This window comes from Talpa europaea (genome assembly GCF_964194135.1).
Source record: "Talpa europaea genome assembly, chromosome: 7".
In the NCBI taxonomy this organism is placed as follows: domain Eukaryota; kingdom Metazoa; phylum Chordata; class Mammalia; order Eulipotyphla; family Talpidae; genus Talpa; species Talpa europaea.
Window position 1 is genome coordinate 127,433,560 of NC_140074.1, and position 23,974 is coordinate 127,457,533.

Consider the following 23,974-nt stretch of genomic DNA (forward strand, 5'->3'; position numbering starts at 1 on the left):
AAGTATCATTTTATTCCCCTACCCCATCGCCCCGAGGCTGTGATTATGCTCTGTGATTCTCCAGGCTTCTGCATTTGGTTCCCTGGACATTTTCCCAAGCTTGTTCAACCATTAGCCTTCTGGACTTTGGGGTTTAAGTACTGTCAGATCAGATTTAAATCATGTGTTAAGGCTTGGTGGGTCCATCATTGTCCTCAATTTAAGAAGCATTCTAGAGGTCATGACATTGCTACAAAGAAGGTGGCACTAATCCCTCACTTTATAAAAGGAGCAGCAAGGCAGCAGCCCACCAGCCCCAGCCCAGAGAGCCAGCTCCGTGCTCATTTCTTCCGCTCTCACTATGTCCTTCCAGGGTGGGTAGTGCAAACCAGATGTAAACTATTTTTCAAATACTCCTCTGACTTAGCATTAAATTTCCCTGAGACCAGATGCCAGTGTTTAAATAATATCCTGAAGGATCCAAAGAGAAGGAATTACTCATCGTGTTTCATTCATATAAAATCTGAAATGAAGGAGAGAAAAGTACAAAGAAAGCAAAATACCTTGACTGTGCCTCGCCAGACTCTAATCACTGGAAAAGAATATTGCCTCACTTATGAAAGCTCAAAAGCGAAGTGTTCTTTTTCTTTAATTATCAATTGAAGTCCCCATTATTTGTTATTAATGCTTTTTAGTAAAAACAAAGGCAAACCATGGTAATTTCTCTTGCAAAGCAGTTTGGTTGGGTTTGCAGGCGATTGGGCAATGCTTGCTTTAAAGTGGCTCTGTCTTCTGAGCTCTCCATTTACTTGTTTTATTGATTTATACCTTTCTGTCTACCATAATCGCTTTGATGGCTGGCCTCAAGTAAGACACCCAGCACAGAACTGAACCCCTTTGTCTTTGTAGAAAGTTCTTTTCTGTGGTCTGCCCAGTTATGACTGAAGCTGCACCAAGCACCTGTGCCGTTGGGTCGTCAGCTGCAATGTTAGCTGCTAGGGATGTAGGTTTCAAGTAAGATGGACATGGGAGAAAGGACCCACCCAACATCGAACAGGGGAGAAAGTCCACTGAGGTTAAATTGCCTGGATTTATAGTTAACTCTGTCAAAATAGTCTGTGTGTGTGTGTGTGTGTGTGTGTGTGTGTTTCATTGTCATTAACTTTCTGCAACAGCAAAGCCACCCTAAGGATTAAGACAACAGGTGACAAGGAGAACCCAGAGTTGGCCCAAAGGGCCCAGCAATGTATGATGTTAGTGTATAAAATCTAGGTCAAGTTGGCAAGAGAGTTGGTGAGGGAGCTGGCCCATGACTTTGGATAGAGGGAGGCTGTGAGTGACCAGGGTTGTCGTGCTGGGAGCAGCCGGGAGGTAGGCCGGCTGGTTCAAGATGTGGAAGTTGGTTTTGGAGGTCGGGGCAGATGTGAAAGCTGAAGGGTGCAGTTCAGTCTGTGGGGTGTAGCAGTTTGGACAGCGACCGTCATCACTAGGCTGGGTGGTTGGCTGGGTCAGCAGTTTGGGTGCAAACTCATGACCCTTAGCAGGAAATCTCCATCTCTGGTCAAAAATCCATTAGAAATAGCTGGTTGAAACTCACACGGGTTTAAGCAATGAGAATTTTTTGGTTCATCTAACTGAGAAGTGTAATATTGGCTTTAAGGGAGTTTTAATCCAATAACTCAAATTATGTGACCAAAACCCAGTTGTTCTCTCTCCATTTTTTAGCTCTCTTTCCTTATTGGTTCCATGTAGCCCCGTCGTGACTGCAAGATGACTGCCAGCCCTCCCTGGGCCTGTGTTTCCAGATCAAATAGGCAGAAAAGAGAAAGTTTCTTTCCACAGATTCTTGTAGACGTCCTGGGCTCTCCCTCCAGGAGCCGCAGCAGGCTGGGAGAGGTAGAAGTTCATTCTCAATAACTGGGTTAACAAAACAAAGCCTCACCTGGGGTCTGGGACCACTAGGTACGGAGTCAGCAATAGTAAGAGAAATCCAGCTATTTCCAGTTGTGGGCTTGGGCTACGAATGTACCTCCTGTCCTTTCCTGCATTGCCTTAGCAGCTTGATAAGGCTGGTCCTAAAATGACAAGGAGGTCACACTGTGGAAACAGCCCTTCTGTGGAAATGGAAATCTTTAAAATGGAGGTGTTGTTCTAGCATGACTCTGTGATGGTATTTGTTGATGGGCAGGAGGGAGCAATGAGATTTTGGTTAGGCCAGAAGTTGGGGCTCCCTTGATGGGGATTCGTGTCCTCAAAAGAAGGGACATAAGAGAGATGCCTCGCTCCTCACCAGGTGAGGACACAGCAAGAGGCAGCTCACATGTGGGGTGACCAAAACCTGACCCTGCTGGCACCCCGATCTTAGATGTCCCACCTCGAAACTGTGAGAAATAGATGTCTGTGGGTGGCACTACTCAGGCCAGGGCACTTGGTTTCAGCAGCCTGAGCTGCCTGAACCAAGAAACGAGTGGCACCCAAAGAGTTTATCCCTGGGGACATTGAGCCCCAGGCATGTGGCGGGGTGCAGAGACTCTGCCCTCTCCAGCAGGCGCACTGCGTAGCCTTCCCATCACCAAGCTCCGGGTATGTCTGTCTCCATCACATCACTTCAGTTCCTTTCATCAACGTCCTCCCCACTCTGCCCTTTGTTGAGTCCTGATCATCCGGTGCCTGGGTGAAATGGCCTCCATGAGCCCTGCTCCTCATCTCTGCGAATCTTATGTCTTCTGGCTTGAAAACACAACTGGCGCCGACGCACTCCTCAGATTCCTCTGCCACATTTCCGAGTTCTCATATCAGCTGGACAAAGTGACAGTCTGATATTATTTCTAAGCATTCCCCAGCCCCTCCAGCTGGCCCCTCTGCTCAGTAGGCTCCCAGCTGCCAAACTACCACCCCGGTGTTCCTTGACCCACGCTCTTTTCCTTTACCTGGAATTTCCTCTCATCAAACTCCTGCCCATTGGATGCCTGTTTGCTTTAGGGAGTCCAGCCCAACGCCCAGCTTCTTCCTCAGACCCACCCAAACAGTCATAGGCCACAAAGATCTGCTTCTTCACACAAATTTCTATTATACTTATCCTCAGCATCCCCATAGGTAGACATATGGTTGTGGGCTAATGTTGCTTCCCAATAAAACTGTAAATGTCTTGAAGTTGGGTTTTATTCCTCCTTTGTGTTCAACACGAGCAAGGAGTAGTACTTGTAAACTGAGCGGGGGAGGGGGGCACGAGCAGGGGTGTCCGTGTCGATTAGGAGGGGAAAGAGAATGCTAGTGCAGCGTACATGTCCAGTTCTGCGCTTGCTGTGGCTGTTTCCTGCAGGTTCCCTTCTGCCCGTCTCCTCCTGACTCCCCACCAGGCTCTGCCATCCCATTGCCTTGGAATCAATCATTTGAGGAGAACCGGGTGCTTCTCAGATCCTGAGGTGGTGGTCTGAAGGTCTCTATGCTCAAGACTAACCACCCTTTGATCCCTTGCACCTAACCCTGGGCAGCTACACTGGTCCCAGGCTGCCATTCTCTCAGGCTGCTTAGGATTGGCACTTGAGAGCCAGAACTGCAGTTGAACACGGATAGATTCAAGAAAAAAATCTCAGACAAATCTTCTAAAGTTCCTGTTCCATCAGATTCCCTTTGACTTGCGGAAATTGAAACAATCCTTCTATTTCCAACAAATATGCCCATGACAAAGGTCACATCGCCTTTTTTAGTACAGGGACTGGGGCTCACCCGTCTTAGTATTTAAAATCTTCCTAAGGCCCGGAGGAAGCAAGATTAATTTTCTCAAAGCACATCTTTGAGAAAAAGATTTTCTCAAAGCTTGAAAGAAAAGCTAGCATAATGCAAGATAAAATAGTATCCTTATCCCCCAAATCTTAGACTTTCTGCTGCCAGCGTCGGCTTTAAATACATGTGCAAGATAAAGCAAAGGAATGAAATTGCTCTGGAGTCCTAAGTTACCCACTCAGGCACCTGAGCTACTCAGAGGAGCCTTCTGATAGCGGCCTCGAGGGGTAGGAAGTAAAGCAAAAGCAAACCTTCTAGAATTCTACCTGAATAAGGAAAGACACCTTTTCTGCTTGTTGTCACTTATAAATGAGGTAGTGGAAATTTTCACGTTTTACCTGGTGGACCAATCAATAAACAAAAAATGACAATGAGTTGTAAGAGCAGCACACGTGGCATAGGCTGTTTTTTTTTCTGATTTTAAATAGTGAATCGTCTGTGTCATTGAAGTAAAGAACAACGTGGCCCCAATGAGAACCCCGCAGCTCTCCGTCACCAGCGATTGCTGAGTCCTTTTTTCTCTGTCGTTTTACTCTCTACCTTGAATTCTTTTCAGACATCATTAGAATATGTCTCCAGATTTCAGTCCATTTTTAATCCTAAAGAATGCCTTCCACTGAAAGGACAAAAATCTTCCTGCTCTTTACTTGACCTTTGTTGGTTTGATGTGTTTTTAAAAAAGATCTGGGCAACAGTTTTATAAAGAATGCACTGAGACATTTCTGGAAGAGCACACTGGTGAAAATAAAAATGAAGAAAAGGATTCATAGAAGAAGGGCCTTGCTCAATCTAAGGCACAGTCGCCCTCCCCACGGTTTCTTAAGGTTGCGTGGTTTTGTCTGCGTCAGAAACGATGGGCTTTGTGTTTTTTTTCAGCTACTTTAACTATTTCTAACAAATTATACTTTCACGCATGTCCAAGTGGACTGAGCCAAGTTAATATTCATTACCACTTTATCTGATTTGTAAAAATAGCAACCCCAGTCTCTCCGAAAAGACTGAAACCTGTTTCTCATGCAAACTCTAGCCTACGGGAGAGGTTGGAAAAGATGCCTTTATGTCGGCAAAAACAATCCATGTAATGTTTTCAAACTTTACAGAAATAATGAGGTCATCTGACTTACCTTTGCAATAGCACAGATATATAAAAGCTAGAACCTACCCCCAGGCGCCCCAAGGTTTAATAGGAGATAGCAGTATGCTAATCAATCACTATCACATGATAATGAAGTGAAAGCAGAGACTTTGGGGTAGGCAAGATTTAGATTTGGGCCCAAGCTGAGCTACTAATGAGCTGGGTGACTGTGGGTAGGATAGGAGCATACGAGGCCTATTTCTTCATATGTAAATAAATAGCCATCAAAGTACCGCAGGGCATGGGTGGGAAGATGAAGTGAGACAGACTGCAAGCTGCAGGCTGCAGTCCGGTGCCAAAGGGTCAATGTCATGGCCATGCTCATCACAACCATTGCAACTGGTGGATACACATGATTTTGATGCATCTTAAGGAGGGAACGCTTATGTACTGGAAGGCAGAGGAAAGGTGTATGGGGTGAAAACAGTGGCCAGGGCTCCAAAGCTGCAAGGAGGAGCAAGGTCAGAGAAGGGCACAGAGCAGTCTGGACAAAGCGTGAGGCACAAAATGACAGGGGACTTAGGGGGAAATACAAATTATTACTGGAAGAGAATGTGTCCTGGAAAATCAGGCCAAGACCAGATGAGAAGGTTCTTAGATGATCAGTGCTAAAGATGTTTTCTTTATAGGTTAAAAAAAACCACTGAAGTGTTTTGGAATGGGAGGGGGACAGGGGCAAAGGTGATCCCATCTGTATTTTAGAGAAACACACAACAGTATAGAGAATCAGTTGAAGAGGAAAAAACTAGAAGCATAATAGCTACATTAGGTTACTTTTCCTGTAATACAAGTCGGTACATATTAACCTCTAACCTGAAACCTTGAGTTTTCCCACTGGTTTCAGAATAAAGCATGACTTTCAAAATCCTAGCCCCCCAGTCTCCACCTCTCACGCCTCTCCTGCCCCTTGTACGACCCCCATCCAACACCTCATACTCGACAGTCCCCGAGTGTGCCTCACACGCTCACCTATATGCCTCCTGACCTCCCCTCAACTGGCACTTTCTTTCCCCTCTCATCCATCTAGAAAATTCCTCCTCATTTTTTAGTGTCCAAATAAAATCTCATCACTTTTATAAAGTCTTCCATATCCCCAGACTTAACTCAGCCTCTCCTCGTCCTTCCCTTGGCCTATAAAACTTCACTTGTGTTTATGAAGCTCTTAAGTCAAAAGTATAAGCCTCTGGAGGACAAACACCACCTCCCACTCACTTCGGCATCCACACCGAGTTCTCCAGAGTAGCCTCCTGTCAACACTGGCTGGATCCTGACCACTGTCATTCAGAAAGCCTAAGTGAAGCCTTGTGAGAACTTTTGCCTCCCCTCACTTTTGTGTGAATGAGGATCCCTCTTATCTCTGCTTGTAAAGGTGAACAGGGCATGAGTTTAGTCAGTGGCTGTTTCCATGCTGTTTGGAATGCTCTGTCTGGGGTCGTGGGGTCTCTGTTCCCATCAGTTGGGAGTCGAGGGGATCCTCAAACCAGGTCAACAATCTCTGAATAAAGCAGATGTTTTGAATATTTAAATGAGGGTTAGATGTGGACATTTCTATTGTAGAATTTTTGTTTTTGCTTTTGTTTTTTGTTTAAAAATAGAAAACTATTTAACAACAAATTAATTCCATCTTAAGTTTTCTTGATTTGTTACATTGCTGCTCACCAGACTTTTATGACCATTATGCCTTCTAGAAGGTTCTAGTTCATATCTACTACTGCCATGTCAGGCAAATGATGACATGGGTCTTCTTTACCTCCTCTCTCTGCAGCATCTGACACCTCCCTCTCCCCCTTCCTTTATGAACCCCAGGACTGTGCTTCCCAGCCCCCTGACTTGCCTCCCACTTCTTGCTGAACTTTCCCTAGTTCTACTTCTCCTGTGTCCTAAATGATATAGCCTGCGGATGGGTCTGGGCTGCTGGGAAATCTCTCTCTTCTCCTTACCCCTCCAGAGAGCTCTTCCGTTCCCAGCTCCACCTCCTCCTCTGGCACACGATGCTGAGGTCTTCAGCCCTGGCTTCTCTCACAAACTCTGCTCCTGCATTTCCTCGCGAATGTCTGCCTCGCACCTCACACAACCACCATCATATCTCCTCTCCCCGACTCCCAAATCCACTCCCTCTACCAGTCGCCCTGTCTCTGCAGTACGTCATACTTGTTCCAGGCACGTGGCTGAAGGCAGGACGTCTCCTTTAACTCGTCTCTTCCTTTTATTCTTTACCAGCCATTTAATTGTCAGTTTCTAGCCTATCACCTTCCCATCGCTGTCATCTTAGCACAGGAGCGCCTCGCCCCCCCCATCCTTCCAGCTGCTCCTGCTGTCCCCTGAGCCTCAGACTCTCCCCTTTCCTGACTGATCCCCCTCCCAGTGAGAAGTGAGCACCATGCAGGTTTCCATGGCAGGTTCAAGTCCTGGTTCCGGCGGTCCTCCCCGGGAGGCTGTCTCCTTATCTGCAAAATGATAGGATAATACCATCCCCGAGCTTGCACAACACATGTGCGATTATGTGCCAGTTATGTAATACATGCCTGGCATTTATTGGGCATTCATAAATTGCCTTCTCTTTCCTTTTTCTATTTTCTACTACATTAAATCTAAACTTGTCAACCTAACTTTTACTGCCAATAATTCCAAGGTCCCACCTACCTATTCAGCCATAACTTCATTCAGTCATTAGCTCATTGAAACAACATCTACTTGACACTCACTCTGTGCGTGTTCCACCCTTACTTCAGTGCCCAGAGTGGCTCACAAATCCCTGTCACCCTTCCTGAATATGTCAAGTCTTAGTGTCTTTCATTAATAAACTCAGTTAAAAGACTCAAAGACCTTGTTCCCCTTCACTAGAGTCTTGCTCCTCTATTGATGGACACTGCCTTTTTGGGACCTCTCACCCCCACCAAAAAGGCTTGATCCCTTTTCTCTCTGAGAGGAAGGCCAGGCTAGGCACTGTAAGCAAAAGTGAAGGTAATAAATAGGATAATCACCTGTCCCTCCCCAGGTGTTCTCTCCAAACCCATAACTGAGTTGTACTTTACAGAGTAAAGAGGACCAGGGGCTTCCTGGGAATTTGTGTAAACTTGACCCTTCAAGTGTCTAAGTTCCTCAACACGCCCCCACTCCCCTCCCCTTACCCCCAGACTTTCCCTTTCAGACTTGCTCATTCCCTGCCTCTGGAATTGCTGCCCAGAGGATAATCCTTTAAGATTTATATGAGCCTTCTTTGAAGGAGGCATGCTATCCGGAAAAACGCATTAGGGAGATATCATTAGGAAGAAAAGCATTAGAAATAGAAACTAAAAGTATATATTCCAGTGAGAAAGAAGCTGGGATTGAATTTCACAAAAAGAAAAAAAGTATGAGTCATTTAATATCACAACCCTATAAAAAGTCTGATAGTGAATAAGCGGGGAGAAGCATAGAGGAGGGAGCAGAGCTGGGATGAAACAAGCTCCCCTCCTTCAGGGTAAATCTCTGAGATCACTTTTGATCTCAGCAGCCCTGTAGGCCCTGGTGTTTACCTCCGATTTTCTCAGCTTTGAAGCTGGCCTACTTATTAATAGCCACTGTGCTGATTAAAAACTGCAGCACCGTGATGACAAAATCTGCTCATTGTATTTAGGGGAAGGTCTTGGGATTAGTTTACTCTAGACATTCTGAAGATCCTGTCATCTTAAGACAAAGACTGACAATACCAGTAGTTGTGCTCACTGAGGTTTTCATTCATTCACTCAGCAAATATTTATTGAGTTACTGCCACATGACAGGCACCCAGCTGAGTGCTGGGCTGCAGCAACCTACAAATGAACACAAGTTCCCACCTCCAGCAGCTCACGGTCTAGAGCAGGGGACAGCCAGCTTTCCATAAAGGAGTAGAGAACAAATATTTTAGGATTTACTGTCCTAGGATTTTTGTCACAACTGCTCAGCTCTGCCGTTGTCATGTAAAAGTGGCCATAAGCCCTCGGCGGCGCCGGTTCGATCCCCGGCTGCTCCCCGGCCACCGGAGGAGGGTCCCACATGGCGCGCAGACCTCTCCTGCCGCCCGCTGCTCCCCTCAGCAGTGTACTTCGGTCCTTCTGCCTGTTCTGCTCCCCGCTCTGGCTCTGGTGAATTCTCTCACTCTCCCACGCTTCTGACTGTACCCAGTGCATGTATAAACAAAACAAGCAAGCAAATAAATAAATAAATAAATAAAACATGCCTCTATAAAAAAAAAAAAAAAAAAAAAAAGTGGCCATAAGCAATGTGTAAACCAATAAGCATCGCTGTGTTCCAGTAAAGCTTTATTTACAGAAATAAGTGGTGGGCCAGACTTGGTCTTCAGGCCACCATTTGTTGACCCTAGTCGAACAGGGCCATCATATGTACACAGGCTGATATTTTGCACATTCTACATGGTTTTCATTGAAACTATTTGGATTGCAAATGACAGAAAATACAGCCCAAACTGAAAAATCTAAGGACGAATTAACTTTGGGTGAGGCTTGATAAAGGGCCCAGTTTCTCTCCAGTTTCTCAGCCGTTTTTCTTTGGGTAAGTCTCCACCCTCAATCCCAGTGTCACCACCCACAAGGACATTCCCCAGGGGCAGTCATTTTGTGAGAGCGTCTGTGTCCTGTGACTTTCAGTGATGCTGCTGACCTGGGCTTGGATCACCCAGACCCTAAACAAATATGGCGCCAGGGGATGTGCTGTGACTAGGCCTTGTTACCTGCTCCACCCCTGTGACTTTGGTGGGATGTAGAGTGAGAGAGAGTGGGTGCCGGTTGCCAGGAGACTCAAGTGAATGCTGGGGAGACAAAACTCACACCTGTCCACTACGTAGATGGTGTGAATTCTAAGTGAGTACCTCCAAGGACCACAGTTTTTTCATCATAAGGCTTTACCTTTTTCGTCTCCAACAGGACGCCAAGCCTATAGCTTACATGCAAAGTGTCCAAAATTTCAGCAGTCATATGTGTTTATTTCCTATCACACCTCAGTCATCATCTTAGATACTGGGGCAGTTAACTGGTTTCCCACTCTCCTGACTGTGTTAGTCCCGTAGGAGTAAACTCACCAGACCCGCATTTTCTTTTTGGTATCAGGGATCTTTTGAGCTGCCTGAAGCTGAGTCTAAACCTAATTTAAGTGCTAGGTGTGAATTACTCTCTTCGTTCTTAGGTCACGGGTTTCTCCACAATACCAGAAAACGAGTCCTTCTTCCTGAAAACCTAACCCTTTCCAGAAACAAGTTCGTACTGGTCCCCTATGAGATCAGCTGCACTTCATTAATCTGACACCCCTTTCCTGAGAGGCCCACAAAGCAGCAAGTCTCACTCCCCTGGGGGAAGCTGGTCCCTATGAATAGGGATAGTGGGGGGATCCTAGGAGCTGCGTCTCAGCTTGAGAGGACACCACGTGGAATAGAGAACCAGGAGATAAAGCCACAAGGGAGAGAGGGGGTGAATGAAGACTTTTTATATTAATTTTTTTTTATTTTTTACATCATTGTTCATTTTTAAACAATATTTGCTTCCTTCTGCCCCCTCAGGTGTAGTCCCCATAGAGTTTCCTTCCCAATGCACCCGAGCACCATCACCTCAGTCCCCTGTGCGCCTCCCTCCCTCCCTCTGATCCCTCTCCCTCCTCTTCCCCTGCAGTATGTCTCTGATTTATAATTGTCCATTTTTGCTTTGTTGTGTTTTGTACTGTTATTATTTTTTTTACACCAATGTCTTATTGGGTTTCCCTATATTCCTGCTATAAGTGAGACCATCTGATATTTTTCTTCTTCCTTCTGGCCCATTTCACCTAGCATAATTCCTTCCGGCTCCATCCACGTTGCTGTGAATGGCATGAGTTTATCTTTTTTGATTGCTGAGTAATATTCCATTGTGTATATATGCCGCATCTTCTTGATCCACTCATCTATTTTGGGGCATTTGTGTTGTTTCCAGGTTTTACTTATTGTAAATAGGGCTGCAATAAACATAGGGGTGCAGGTGGTCTTTTGAATCAATGTTTTCACGTCCTTTGGGTAGATCCCTAGGAGTGGAATTGCCGGGTCATATGATAGCTCCATTTTTATTAGACTGAGGCACCTCCAGACAGCTTTCCACAGTGGTTGGACCAGTTTGCACTCCCACCAGCAATGTAGGAGAGTTCCTTTTGGGTGAATGAAGATTTTTGAAGCCGTTAAGGAAATTGTGATTCCTTTTACATTTCCATTTTATATGTTAAAAGCAATCAAATTACACAAGCTCAGCTGAGAATGTCCCTTCTGAGAAAGGACCCCTTGGCAGTTGCTGTGGCAACACGTCATCCCTCAAACCCACTAAAAATGCAGTTTTATTGAGGCAGTGTGTCTTTTTCTCAAAAACTTGGTACCATCTTTACAATTTTTATTCTTATTCTTCAAACTACATTGGAATGCAACATCAATCCTCTGTCTACTCATTCCTCTATTAAAAATCTGCTGCTGCTTTAAGGCTCATTGCTCAGAAACATCCTCCACATTTGTGCCAGCCCTCCCAGTTCCTTGTTCCCCAGGCCCATCTCTGCCCCTTACCTGCCTTTCCCTGCCCTTCAGAAGCCCAGTGCTTCCTACTTCCTCCAGTCCCCTACGGCAGTGCCTTCCTGTGCTCACCTCCCCTAGGAAGATGCTCCAAAGGTAGCTCTTGGTCTTTCTCTCCATCTCCTATCCCCTACAATGCCCAACGGTCAAACTCAGTTTGCTTTATGACAGTCAGCTAAGCTGGGTTTTATGACAATGTTCTAAATCAACCACAGCCACAATAAGAAGAAGCATCTGATCATTTCCCTTAACCCTCCCATATAGTTCTTGTTGGTAAAAATCCAGGCTGAAGAGAGACAAGAGTATTGAGCGGAGAGTCTTCCAGTAAATCAATTAGCAGTGATTCCCACCCCTATGCCAGAGCTGCTGGCAAGGGCCGGAGAAACCCCATGCACATGAATCAGGGTTGGAGGCCTGGATAAATAATGGGCTCAAAATAGGTAGTACTGTTTTTCAAATCTGTTAGATAGTTTTAATTATAAAGTACCAATTTAGTTAAAATTGATTCTGAATTCAGGAGCTTTTTGTTATTACATGCCTCCTCAATCAATGGATGCTAAGAAATACAAGAAGAGGTTTAAATGGATACTTCAATAAATCATGATTATATGCAAATAATTTGCAGCACAAATTTATACTGTTGCAAATAGTTAGAAATAACAAGAGTCTAGTGTTAGAGGACTGATGAAATGAAATACAAATCTATTTTGTAATACTGTAATGAAATATGCTGTATGTGTAAAAGCTCCATTAAATGATATCATGATAACTAATACTTATTGAACACCATTTGCCACTCTTGTGAAAACTCTACATGTGTTAAATCCTTTAATGCTCACAACAGCCTGGAGAAGTTAGATTTCCATTTTCTTGATCAGGAATCTGAGGCACAGAGAAATTGACCCAAAGGGCACAGAGTTTAGGGGCCCAGCCTGATTCAGCTGCAGACATTCTGGCTCCAGTATTTGGGCTCATAACCCTGCAGTTTATTAATTTATAAGGCAGGTTACAAAATAGTCAGTCCCTTTGATATTGTCAGTCCCTATAGATGTCTCTATAAGGTCATGTTATGAGACACCCTCTCTGCGCCAAACATTCAGCAGCGATTGGTAAATTATAAGAGTGAAAAGATGTATTTGGTATCAAAAAAAAGATGAACATTTGTGTGACTTGTAAACAGAAGAGAATCATAAAGTGGTGATTGAGGCTATAGCCCCCCCATGCTGGGTCCTAGGCCCAACATCAGGCAGAGGTAGCTGGGAGGACAGTTCAAGGGGAGGGGCAGGCTCACAGCAGCCCAAAATGCTAAAAGGGCTCCTTGGCAGGTAATTGACAAGAGACTTGTTCACAGCTTCAAAGCAAGGCCTGCGTGGGCCCTGTTCTTGAAGGACTGATGAAAGCAGCAGCTGGCTCAACTAGGCCCAGCTTATCAGAAGTTGGAGGCTGTTGCCTAGACAGAGGGTCATCATCAGGGCCTTAAGCTTCCCAGACTGTGGACCTGGATCTACAACATCTCAGATATGGCCCCAGAGCAGGGTTCTCTAAAAATCCAGAGGGTCAGATGGAGGCAGTAGCAAAACCCCACAAGATAAGAAAAATAAGAAAGGCCCTCCTGGGCCTCCCTGGTGGCACAAGGGATTAAGCATCACACTATGGAGCAATCCACAGCCTCTACAGCACAGCCTCTGCAGCACGAGTTCGATCCCTGGCCAGCCAGGGAGAAACCCACATGGCGATGCAGACCTCTCCTGACTCACCCGCTGCTCCCTCAGCAGTGTGTTTCAGTCAGTCTGCTTGTTCTGTTTCCCACTCTGTCTCTGGTGGATCCTCTCAGCCCCCGCATATCTGGCCTGTACCCCAGCTCTTGTATGCATAAATAAATCTTTAAAAAAAAAAAGAAGAAAAAAGAAAGGCCCTCTCATGAGAACAGGCATTAGGGTTTTTGATGAATGAGTTGAAAGGAACTGGAAGAACAGCGAGCTCTCAGGGGTGACAAGAGAGTGAAAGACTGGGCAGCACCTTGGTGGCCCCAAAGAGGATTTTGATTTTTAAGGGTTGAGTAAATTCAATTCAAAAAACAAAACCAACGTGTCTGCATTGTGATAGTCTGGGTGCAAGATGAAGGTGTTCTGGAACAGGGAGGTCCCCATGTGGGGCAGACAACTGGGGAGGCTAGAAGCGGGGGAGAGGTATTCAGTATATAACATCAACAGACAGTTTATCAATTTCCTTCTTTCCGCTACTGAACTGATTCCCCCAAATGCTCAGCTGAACTTTGTAAAGTAGTATTAGGAATTCTCATTTTACTGAACTGCTTCATTCTCACTTCAAAATACAATAATAAATGGCTATGCAGATGTATAAAAAAAAGTATGGACCAGAGGCAGCTCAGCAAGTGGCCTCTCCCTTTGTCACCTCTTTAAAAGTGATTCAGTATTGGGTGGGAAGCTTGCAGTGAAGACATTTTCCCTAAGTTGTTGGTACAAAGCTTGCTTCATTCCTTATACAATAGGAAATTGACCTATTTGACATAGTTTTGACATATTCACATGACTAATTCACATAGTGTCTTGGACATAAAAACACCTTGAAGTATGGTTTAGTGTTCCCTTCTATATTTTAATAAAATTATAGATTTCCAAAGTTGGCTTTTTTCAACATCACTTCAAATTTTTAGTCTAAAGGATTCCTCATGGCTCAAGTCAACTACGTATTTTACCTATGTTACAGACTCATTTATGCAAGTATTTGTATGATTACTCAGAGTACACGTTTAACTTAATTGCAACACTAAACTCTACTTGTGGCGATTAAAGGAAATCCCATCAGTGTTGTGCCTTTGAGGGTAAGGTGGAAGGTCCATTGCCATGGGGCAGAGCACAGCTACCTTTCATCCCATGGCTGACATGTTCTAATACACCATTTCCACTTAGCATGTGGGAAATGTCATTGTTTGTCATGATGTCCCAGGTTTCCTGATTTTCCTGTACTAAAGGTAAAAATATGAGAGAAGTAGAGAGAAAAGTAATCATGGTAGAGAGAGAGAAGTTTATATTTGTTTGGTTTGATGTGGTTGAAGAATATGGTAGAGCAGATAATTATACACTGCTTTTTGAGGGTAGTGGGAGTGGTGAAGTGGGATGGAAATGAATCACAACAGTCGTAGAAATTCCTTTCCAGAAGTACTCAAGAGAGAACAGTCTTTAAATTCTTCTGTGTTTAGTAATCATCATTCACTAGTATTATGGACACAATGTGCTAATGAAATTTAATATTCAAATCTAACAATAAAATAGGTTTATAAGTGAAAAGCTTTATCTCTTTCAGTAAAAGAAAGTGCTTGTCGGGCCTCCCCGGTGGCGCAGCCGTTGAGCGCTGGGTTGCGAAGCTGCCTGAAGCCTCCACGGCGCCAGTTCGATCCCCGGCTGCTCCCCGGCCACCGGAGGAGGGTCCCACATGGCGCGCAGACCTCTCCTGCCGCCTCCTCTCAGCAGTGTACTTTGGTCCTTCTGCCTGCTCTGCTCCCCGCTCTGGCTCTGGTGAATTCTCTCACCTTCCCGCACTTCTGACTGTACCCAGTGCTTGTATAAATAAATAAATAAATCTTAAAAAAGAAAAGAAATGAAGAAAGTGCTTGTCCATCAATCCCATTGCTTACATCATTTCCACTTCCCCTGACTTGATCTGTTGTAAGGGTAAATCAGTACTGCCAGGGAGATGTGGGAAGACAGAAAGAAAGCACAGTGGCTTATTTAGCAGTTAATAGTTTGTGATTAATCTATAGATCAGTGTTTCCATTCTTTCATTATTTCCCCTAAAAATGAGGTGGGGATAGACAAACAGTAACAGGAATAAAAAGTAATATAAGGAATATAAGCTAATGCTTTCCTTCCTCTTTATCATTTTGGTATTTGACAGTTAGATATATCTTTCACTGGTAGGACTTAAATATGTGTGTGTATAGGGGATTTGTAGAACTTTTATTTAGGGTCATATGTGCATTGCATTTGTACATATTTTTAAATTAGCCTTGTATATATGTAAATCTTTAATTAAAATTATAAAGCACCAGTAAATTATGGGGAAGTGTATCATATTGGAAACAATTATTCTCATCACTGTTGTTATTGTTGTTACTTTTTTTACAAAAGAGCACTGAATAGATGGATATCTGGAAAGACTGTCCCCTTCCTCAGCCCGTGGTGTGTTAGGGAGAGCATCTGTGTGTAGTGAATGAAACTGGTTGTGTTGACTGGTGGTGTCTGTGAGATACATTCCCTTTTGGGGTAGAAGAAACATTTCAGCATGTGGAAATATTATTTGAGAAACTGCAGAGCATAGTGGCTAAGAATAAGCTCTTAATAAGTCAGACCACTTGAGTTCAAATCATGACTTACCTCTCAGTGCTTACCTCATCGGTTGTCAGAAGGATCAAACACTTATTAAAACACTTGTAATTCTATCCAGCACATAGGAAATACCCAATAAATGTTTGCTAGCAGTAATATTATTAACCTCATAAATAGAGTAAAACAGATCAGTTAAAGTTTTCCATGACTTTATTAAAGTAACAGGATTCTGCTTGGTATAATGATTTTTAAATTGATGATTTGGATTTAAAGATGCAGGGTAGTAATATTTTCCTGATTGACAGTCTCACTCCCAGATGAGGTCATTTCAAGTGCTGTGAGGGCTCATTTTAAGTTCAATCGGATTCACTAAAAGTACAAAACAAAAAAAGGAGTAGACAGGAAGTAGAAATATTTATATATTCAGTAAAAGTTGGAAAACATAGCATGCTGAGTTTAAAGAGAGATAATAGTGATCAAAGAGCAACCTTGCTCACACACATACTGCCTATGGCTTTACCTCCAAGTAGAGACATAAGAAAAGTGAGTCAAGAGAAACTACTATGAACATGAACTAAAGGGTTTAAGTGCTTGACTATGACCTCCAAAGTACTTGAAAACAAAGGGCCAAACAAAATAATAGATTTAGTCAAAGATGTATTCAAAGGGTGTTGACAACAAATCATAGTTGTGACATACCCCTTCTCAATTTACTCCCCATATTTCAACTTTCAGCAAATAGTTGCTTCCATTCAAAAATTAGATTTAATTATTTTAAAGAATAAGCATAACGTCCTTATAAGGTTGAGAGGCAGATAAAGAAGGAACACTAACAAATGAAAAATTAGCCAGAAATAAAGGGAAGTTTCTGACAAACTACAGTTCTTCATAACAAACAGTTCTTCACAGTGTTAACTCATTTATAAAAAACATTGGTATACCTTTCTCAAGGAAAAAAGTGGAGCTAGAGAAGAAAAAAGAAGAGAAATGTTTAAAGATTATTTAAGTTACTAGACAGAAATGAAATATGATTTCTTAGAACTTAGGGGAAATGGTAGATAAATTAGAAAGTTATAGAGACAAAATAGAAAATTACAGCAAACAAAAATAGAAAATTCATAACCAGGGAATATGGTGACCAGGCTAAAGGAAATCACACAAAATGAAATGAAAGTATGAGACAGATAGAAAATCATAACAGCATAAAAGTAATAATTGAGGAAAATGTAATAATGGAAGTGTCAAAAAAGAGCCAACATACACAAAATCTATATTCCTGAAGAAGAGACCAAAGAGAAAATAATTTAATACAATATGAACATATACAACTAATACAATATAAGCAGTTATTCTAACAGAAGACACTTTTCTTCAGAGTACTGAATTTAAGAATAGAAAGGACATATACAGTGTTTCAAGAAAATTGATAAATAATAGGGTGTCCTTGGTGGCACAAGGGGTTAAGGAGCAACCTGTGAAGCTATCCGAAGCCACTGCAGCAGGAGTTCGATACCCAGCCAGGGAGCTGCCCACATGGCACAGCAGACCTCTCCTGTCTTGCCCACTGCTCCCCTCAGCAGTGTATTTCAGTCAGTCTGCCTGTTCTGTTCCCCACTCTGTCTCTGGTGAATCCTCTCACCTCCCCCCACACCTCTGGCATGTACCCCAGCTCTTATATGCATAAAAATAAAGCTTAAAAAAAAGAAAATTGATAAATAATAATGAATACCAAAACATATTCCAGTGAAGCTACTGAATCAAAGAAAAAGATGATCATATTGGCATCCAGGCATAAAAAGAAAGTCACATGTAACATGAATAAACAATTAGCCTGGCTTTAGACTTCCCTGTAACTATATGTAATGCCAGAGAACGTTGAAGAAATGTCTCCAAAGTTCTGAGAGGAAGAAAGTGGCATTGAAGCATTTTTATACCCAGCAAAGTTGTCTTTCAAATGCACAGGCAATGGGAAGACCTTCTAAATAAACCAGTCCATGAGAAATAGAGCACATGTGAGTCCTTTTTAACAATCTAGTGGTTCAAAACTATTGAGCCAGTATTGAGTGATTAAAAAAAAAAAGTTATCACTGTAGTAGTTTGTGACCTCTCAATGTTTTCCTTAGGTCTTATTTGTAAAACATGTGTTTTACTTTGCAATTGCCTTTAATTTGAGTCAGCTGGCAGATATATAATTGTTGAGGTCCAAGAAAAGTAGGTTGGAGAATGCAGCAGACATGAACTCCAACAAATATTGCATCAATTATTTCTGTTTTTCCTTTAGGTGTAAATCACAAGGTGATAATATATCTCAAAAAATCTCCTTGCCAAAAATTATGTTCTAGAGGATTTGCCATAGGATTTTCGTACGTAGTGGAACTATTAGAAGGCATTTCTTCCTTGATTCATTTTAGTAAAAGAAAAATTGGGATGTAAACACTAGTGATCTTCAGTTATCCCCAGTAAATTCATGGACTTGTATAAGTGAATTCAGTTACACTTATTTTCATAGTTTAATTACCTATTTCCAGGTGTGTCCAATGAATCATTTATGGGCTAGACTGAAATTCAGTTTTAATATTAAGTCACACATGGTACATGTAACAGATTTTTTATTTCATCACATTTCATATTAGGAGGAAAAGAAATACAGAAACATCACTGGAGCAAGACTCCAAGACTCACACACTCACATCCAAGCATCTCTTCATCCTACACAGGCATATTCTCCCAAAGACTTTCCTCCCCGTTCCTTACTCACGTCCATCTTTAATTTTCACAACCACGAATAGAATGAGCCTCTAACCTTCCTTTACCCAGCCCAGTGCCCATCACCAGTTGAGTACAGACCCAATTCTATGCTGAAGGCAGAGGGAAACCAGAGAAGCTCAGGGTGACAAGGACACTCTGGATTAGTTCCAGTGTTGAGGATATTTGCACAACTTCAGTTGTCTCTATATAAACACATTTTATATATTACTATGTATATTTTATATATTTCTGTAGTTCTTTTTAAACTAATGTGTGTTTTAACTTTAACATAACACAGCTGTATAGATTCTTCTTCATTTGTATTATCATAACCAAACAGATAATACCAAGCCACCCAGAAACCCAGTCATTTCTGGAGAGTGTTTTCATCAAACCAAACATAAACCATGAATTATCTTCAAGTCACAGTTTAGGATAATCCTAGTAAACCAAATCCTGGTCAGGGAAAGAATACAGTGTTAGTGTAGTGTGTGTGTCATGAGCAGAGAAGAGAGAACAGATATTTTACTGACCCAGTGCTGAAAATTGTGTTAATGGGATTTTAAAGGAAAAAAGCATTGTTACGGGGACTCTGTCAGACTCACAAGGTCAGCCCAAGTACCTTTTTCAGCTTGTTAACTGTTTCCTCTTCATCTTTATTGTCTGGTCTTCTACCACCTGTAACAACCTTACCTTTGTGATAAATAGATATTTTTTCTGGGGTTTCTTAAATTAACAACAGTCATCTTTCTGAAGTAAAAAATATATATGCAATCTTTCTCTTTTTTTTCACTTTAGATAACTTACATACGACAAGAATATGAAACGAAATTCAAAGGGTTGATGCCAGCATCTCTCAGACAAGAACTTGAGGACACCATTTCCTCCCTCAAGTCACAGGTGATTCTAGAATCAAGGCATTCCCAATGACTTAGGTGATGTTCATATCCTGAGAAGAAACTGACAAATAAGTTTGATTTTTTATTTGATCTCAGAAGTTAATGTAATATCATACCATAACCTACTCCCCAGAATGGATTATTTTTGTTGTGGGGATGTTTTAATTTTTTTTTTTTCTTACTAACATGAAGATTTGTCTTAGTAAGATTTTCTTAAAAGCACTCTTGAGGGCCTCCCCAGTGGCGCAGCGGTTGAGCGCTGGGTTGCGAAGCTGCCCGTGGCCGGTTCGATCCCCGGCTGCTCCCCGGCCACCAGAGGAGGGTCCCACATGGCGCGCAGACCTCTCCTGCCGCCCGCTGCTCCCCTCAGCAGTGTACTTCAGTCCTTCTGCCTGCTCTGCTCCCCGCTCTGGCTCTGGTGAATTCTCTCACCCTCCTGCACTTCTGACTGTGCCCAGTGCATGTATAAACAAAACAAACAAACAAACCAGCAAACAAATAAATAAAGCATGCCTCTATAAAAAAAAAAAAAAAAAAAAAAAGCACTCTTGAAATTAAAAGATCCTTTATGGTCACGTTTATTCATTTACAGTCCACATTGCAGTACAGCCTCAGCCCTTTATTCCTTGTACTAGGCCCAGCGTGCCATCACTTAGCACACTGCTGATTCCTCATTGCACAGAAATGGAGAACATGGTTATGCTGGCATTTTTATTCTGGTATATTTTTTATGGTTGTTTAAAGATAACAAGATACATTTTGAGTTCAAGGCAGAATAATGCCAAGGTATTCAAACAATTAGGTTAAATATTTCAAAATGTGTAGTCCATGAGAGATAATATGAGAGATAAAATTTGAGTTAAATTTAAATACTTTAAAACTTCCAACCTAATTTGTCTCTATATAAACACATTTTATATATTACTATGTATATTTTATATATTGCTAGTTCTTTTTGAACTAATGAGTGATTTAACTCTAACAAAAGAGTCTACAGTCTCGTTTCAAATACATTTAGAAATTTAAAACCTACTTTTTTCTGGAAAAGCTCCACAGGGGAAAAATTTCTTTGTTCTCCATGCTAAGAACAGTGCCTGTTACATAGTAGGTGTTCAATAAATTGATTTGTGAATGAAGAAAATTACGTAGTATGATGATATTCACATTAGTTACATGTAGTGTGTAAGGTGAAATGTGGAGCACATTGGGTTATTCCTTTCCCGTTTTCCTCAGTAAAACATCTCTTCTATGAAAATGAAATGTCCCTCATGTCAATCCTTTGGCTGCTGTTGGCTATTGCTTTTCTAGGCGAGAAATTTGGCTGGGCTCACTGCTGTATAAAAAAACAAGTACTGCAGGAGAGTGTTAACACAGAGGGGGTTAAGTCATCTCTTCTTACATGCAAAGCTCTCCTCGAGGTGTGGTTTACCCATTAGCTTTGTGGAGAACTTCCATAGGACCAGTTAGGTAAGCCTAGCAACTTAAAAGGTGTGTGCATGGGTGTGTGCATGTGTGCGTGTGCATGTGTGTGTATGTGTGTTTGAGAAAAAAAGACAGAAAGAAAGAAATGTGATTATCCACCTGCAGGGCTTCTGTTATCATTCATATCATTTCACTGTAGTAAAAGCCACTTTAGCCCCCTCCAACTGGATGTTGACCCAGAAAAAGTGCCGCCAGCTGCGTCAGGGCCTCCGCGTGGGCAGCTGCGTGGAGGAGTCAGGGGCCATATAGGGAGAAAATTTAGTTTGAAAGCACAGGTGCCTGTGTTTTTTGAAAATTGCTAGAATTCCGATTGCAATGTTTGGTTGGGGGAAGGGAAGCTGAATCAGTGTAATCCTTGCATCTGTCAAGATTATCAATTGTCCTTGGGGTCATTTAAGCATTGGATAAAACTAATCCAGGGTGATGTTACAAATCATCAAAACTGAGGGGACCACTTTGTTCCATAGCCATTTAGAAAGGGGTGTGCTGTGCTCTCTGACAAGCACATTTTCTATTCTGCCAGCTGTACTCTCTTGCATAACTATGTTTCAGAACCAACCGTTGCCATGGTTTCTGTGCAGACCAAAGCATCAAGAGTAAACAGTTCTGAAGTGATCAAATACCACTGACTCGATTATATCAACACATAGGACAAGTTTTCCCAAATTCATTTTTATTTGGTTCTATAAGGTGCTTTTGAATTTATACCTGATATTTAGTATAGAAATTTGTGCTTCAAAATAATCAAAGTTGTGATTTAGGAGATTACCCAAGGCTGCCCATTTTCTCCAGCCCCAGATCTCCAGGGCTGGTACCTGCCGTGAGCACTGCACCAAGCAGCATCCCTTTGTCACATCGCGTCATCCCCATGTGCTTGGGAAGTGGCTGCATTAACCCCATTTCGCAGATGTAGTACCAGGAGCTTCAGTAACTTTCCTAGAGCCATAGAGTCGAAGCCAGGGATGGAACCCAAGTTGGCCAAACTCCAGACAAAGCTTAGACTCTTTCCACTACAAAATACTGTCTCTCCAACCTCAGGCTTATCCCTTGGATGGATTGAGGTTTCCAGAAGGCAGTAATTTTCTTTCCACTCACTCATTCATTCATTAAAGAGCTAGGGAATACCAGCTACGTGCCCAACCCTATAAAAGGTTGGGATACAGAGAGGAATAAATACCATCCCTGCACCAGAGGGGCCCTCGGGTTTGAGGGAGAGATCTGGAAACGACTCCATGGCTGTGCAGGAAGTGCCAGGAATAGAGACAGGACTACAGGGGAGGGCACTGTGGACTTGGTCCAGAGAAGGAGATGAGGTGCCCTTGGGAGGGGGTTGGAAGCTTTCCATGGGGGAACCAAAGAGTGGGCAGTGGATAGGAGATCATTAGCCAAGCACTCCAGAGAAGGAAAAGCAACAGAGTATGAAAGGGGTGGTGAAATAAGTGGGGCTGGTGGGGAGGCTGTGAACAGAGGTGAAACCACATGGATTGGTTGGGACCAGATCAAAATAGCTCTGAAATAAGGAGTTTGAACTTTTATCTGACGTCTCTGATGGATTTTCAATAGAGAAACCATGTGATCAAATATGAGAAGCACAACATGGTCACCAAGTCCTCTGAATTTATCTAGGGAATTATCTGAACTTAAATACATAATCTGACCAAACTCTTTGCCCCATGCTACCTTTTAGCCACGTCCACCTCTTCTCATCCACGGTGTCTTTTCTAGGTTAACTTTCTGCAAAAGAGAGCATCCATCCTTCAAGAAGAACTAACTACCTACCAAGGCAGAAGGTACAACGGATCTGTTCGTCTCGTGTGTGTCTGTGATTCCTGGCTTGATGTTGAAGTCATTAAAATACTTAAGCCATAATAGCAGCTTGGTGGAGGCGGGGGGGACTGACTTTTAATAATTGCTGTCTTTGAGACGCCCCCCCCCACCCCTCATCATCATAGTGCTCAGGGCCCTCAGAGCTCGCACACCGAAGGTGCCCTCCAAGTCTGGGCCCCACCTACACAGTCACACCAAGACAGTTGAACGTTCTGGAAACACTATTTGTCACCCTTTAAAGATAGCGAGACGATGCGGTTCTTGAGACAGTAGCCCACACCTCCAAAGCCTGAGTCCTCGGGAGGTTTGGTGCTATTGCAGAGGTCCTCCAAGCCAGAATAAGCAGCCCAGTGATGTCAAAACAATCCCTACCCATACCCCCCCGAGTGCTTCTCAGAGATGCTAGAGCCTTCTGGACCAGAGGTTCCAGAAACCTTGCTGACATGGATTCAGCTTAGCTGCTCTCATGCCATCAAACAGTCTGCCCTCAGTGTAGGAAAGAATGAACCACTCGTTCAGCCTGGAGTTGAAAGTAAAGACCTTGTGAATCATTCACTCTTCAGAAGATTCTGTTACTCGCTGCAGCTAAGATTTGCATCCTTCTGGGCATAAGTGATGAGATTTTGATATCAAATATCCTTTTTTAATGTCTATCCAACTCCTCCTGAGTCGGAGCATATTGTATAATTGACAAGCCCATGAAATCTAGAGAAAATCACGACTAAAATTTTTGATTTTCAGGTAACTGCAGGGAGACTGGCCTGCAGCACGGGAGCGTGCGGTGGGTGCTGCTGTCTGGCTGTCCTGGGGACTTCTTCCAGCAGGTTTGAAGATTTGGATATTGTAAACTGTGAGATCAGTGGCATTTTTTAATACTTAAATGTGATTAAGATCATAAAACATGCATCAGGTACTCACTGGTGGGGTGGTTTTATTTGTGTCTGCCTAAGTTATTTTTTTAACATTCCTTTCTTTCTGACTTCCATATTCATGTGCATGGAGGGAGTGCTGAAAATGGCTTCTTTCTGGGGAAAGAAGTGGTTTGTTCTAATATGCCTTGTTAATGCTTTTGCGTAGAATTTTGCCCATCACATATGATCAGAATCACGTTGGCCGTGTCATATCCAAAATTTTTAATGTCTACATTGTTTTCACCTTCATGTCCAGTATTATTAAAATATTGTTTTGTACTTATCAGTTTTATTTCTACTTT

The 23,974-nt window shown here is 42.8% G+C and overlaps 1 protein-coding gene across 1 annotated transcript in view; it reads left to right on the plus strand.

The window, feature by feature from the left end:
* Window positions 1–22,803, plus strand: part of CEP112 (centrosomal protein 112) — a gene marked incomplete at both ends in the record, with an annotated part of 340,823 nt that extends 318,020 nt beyond the window's left edge. Inside the window, 2 exons of the mRNA XM_084238043.1 lie at window positions 19,352–19,453; window positions 22,660–22,803. Coding sequence (XP_084094169.1) covers window positions 19,352–19,453; window positions 22,660–22,803 — 246 coding nt within the window. The remainder of the gene's footprint in view (window positions 1–19,351; window positions 19,454–22,659) is intronic.
* Between the last annotated feature and the right edge of the window lie 1,171 nt (window positions 22,804–23,974).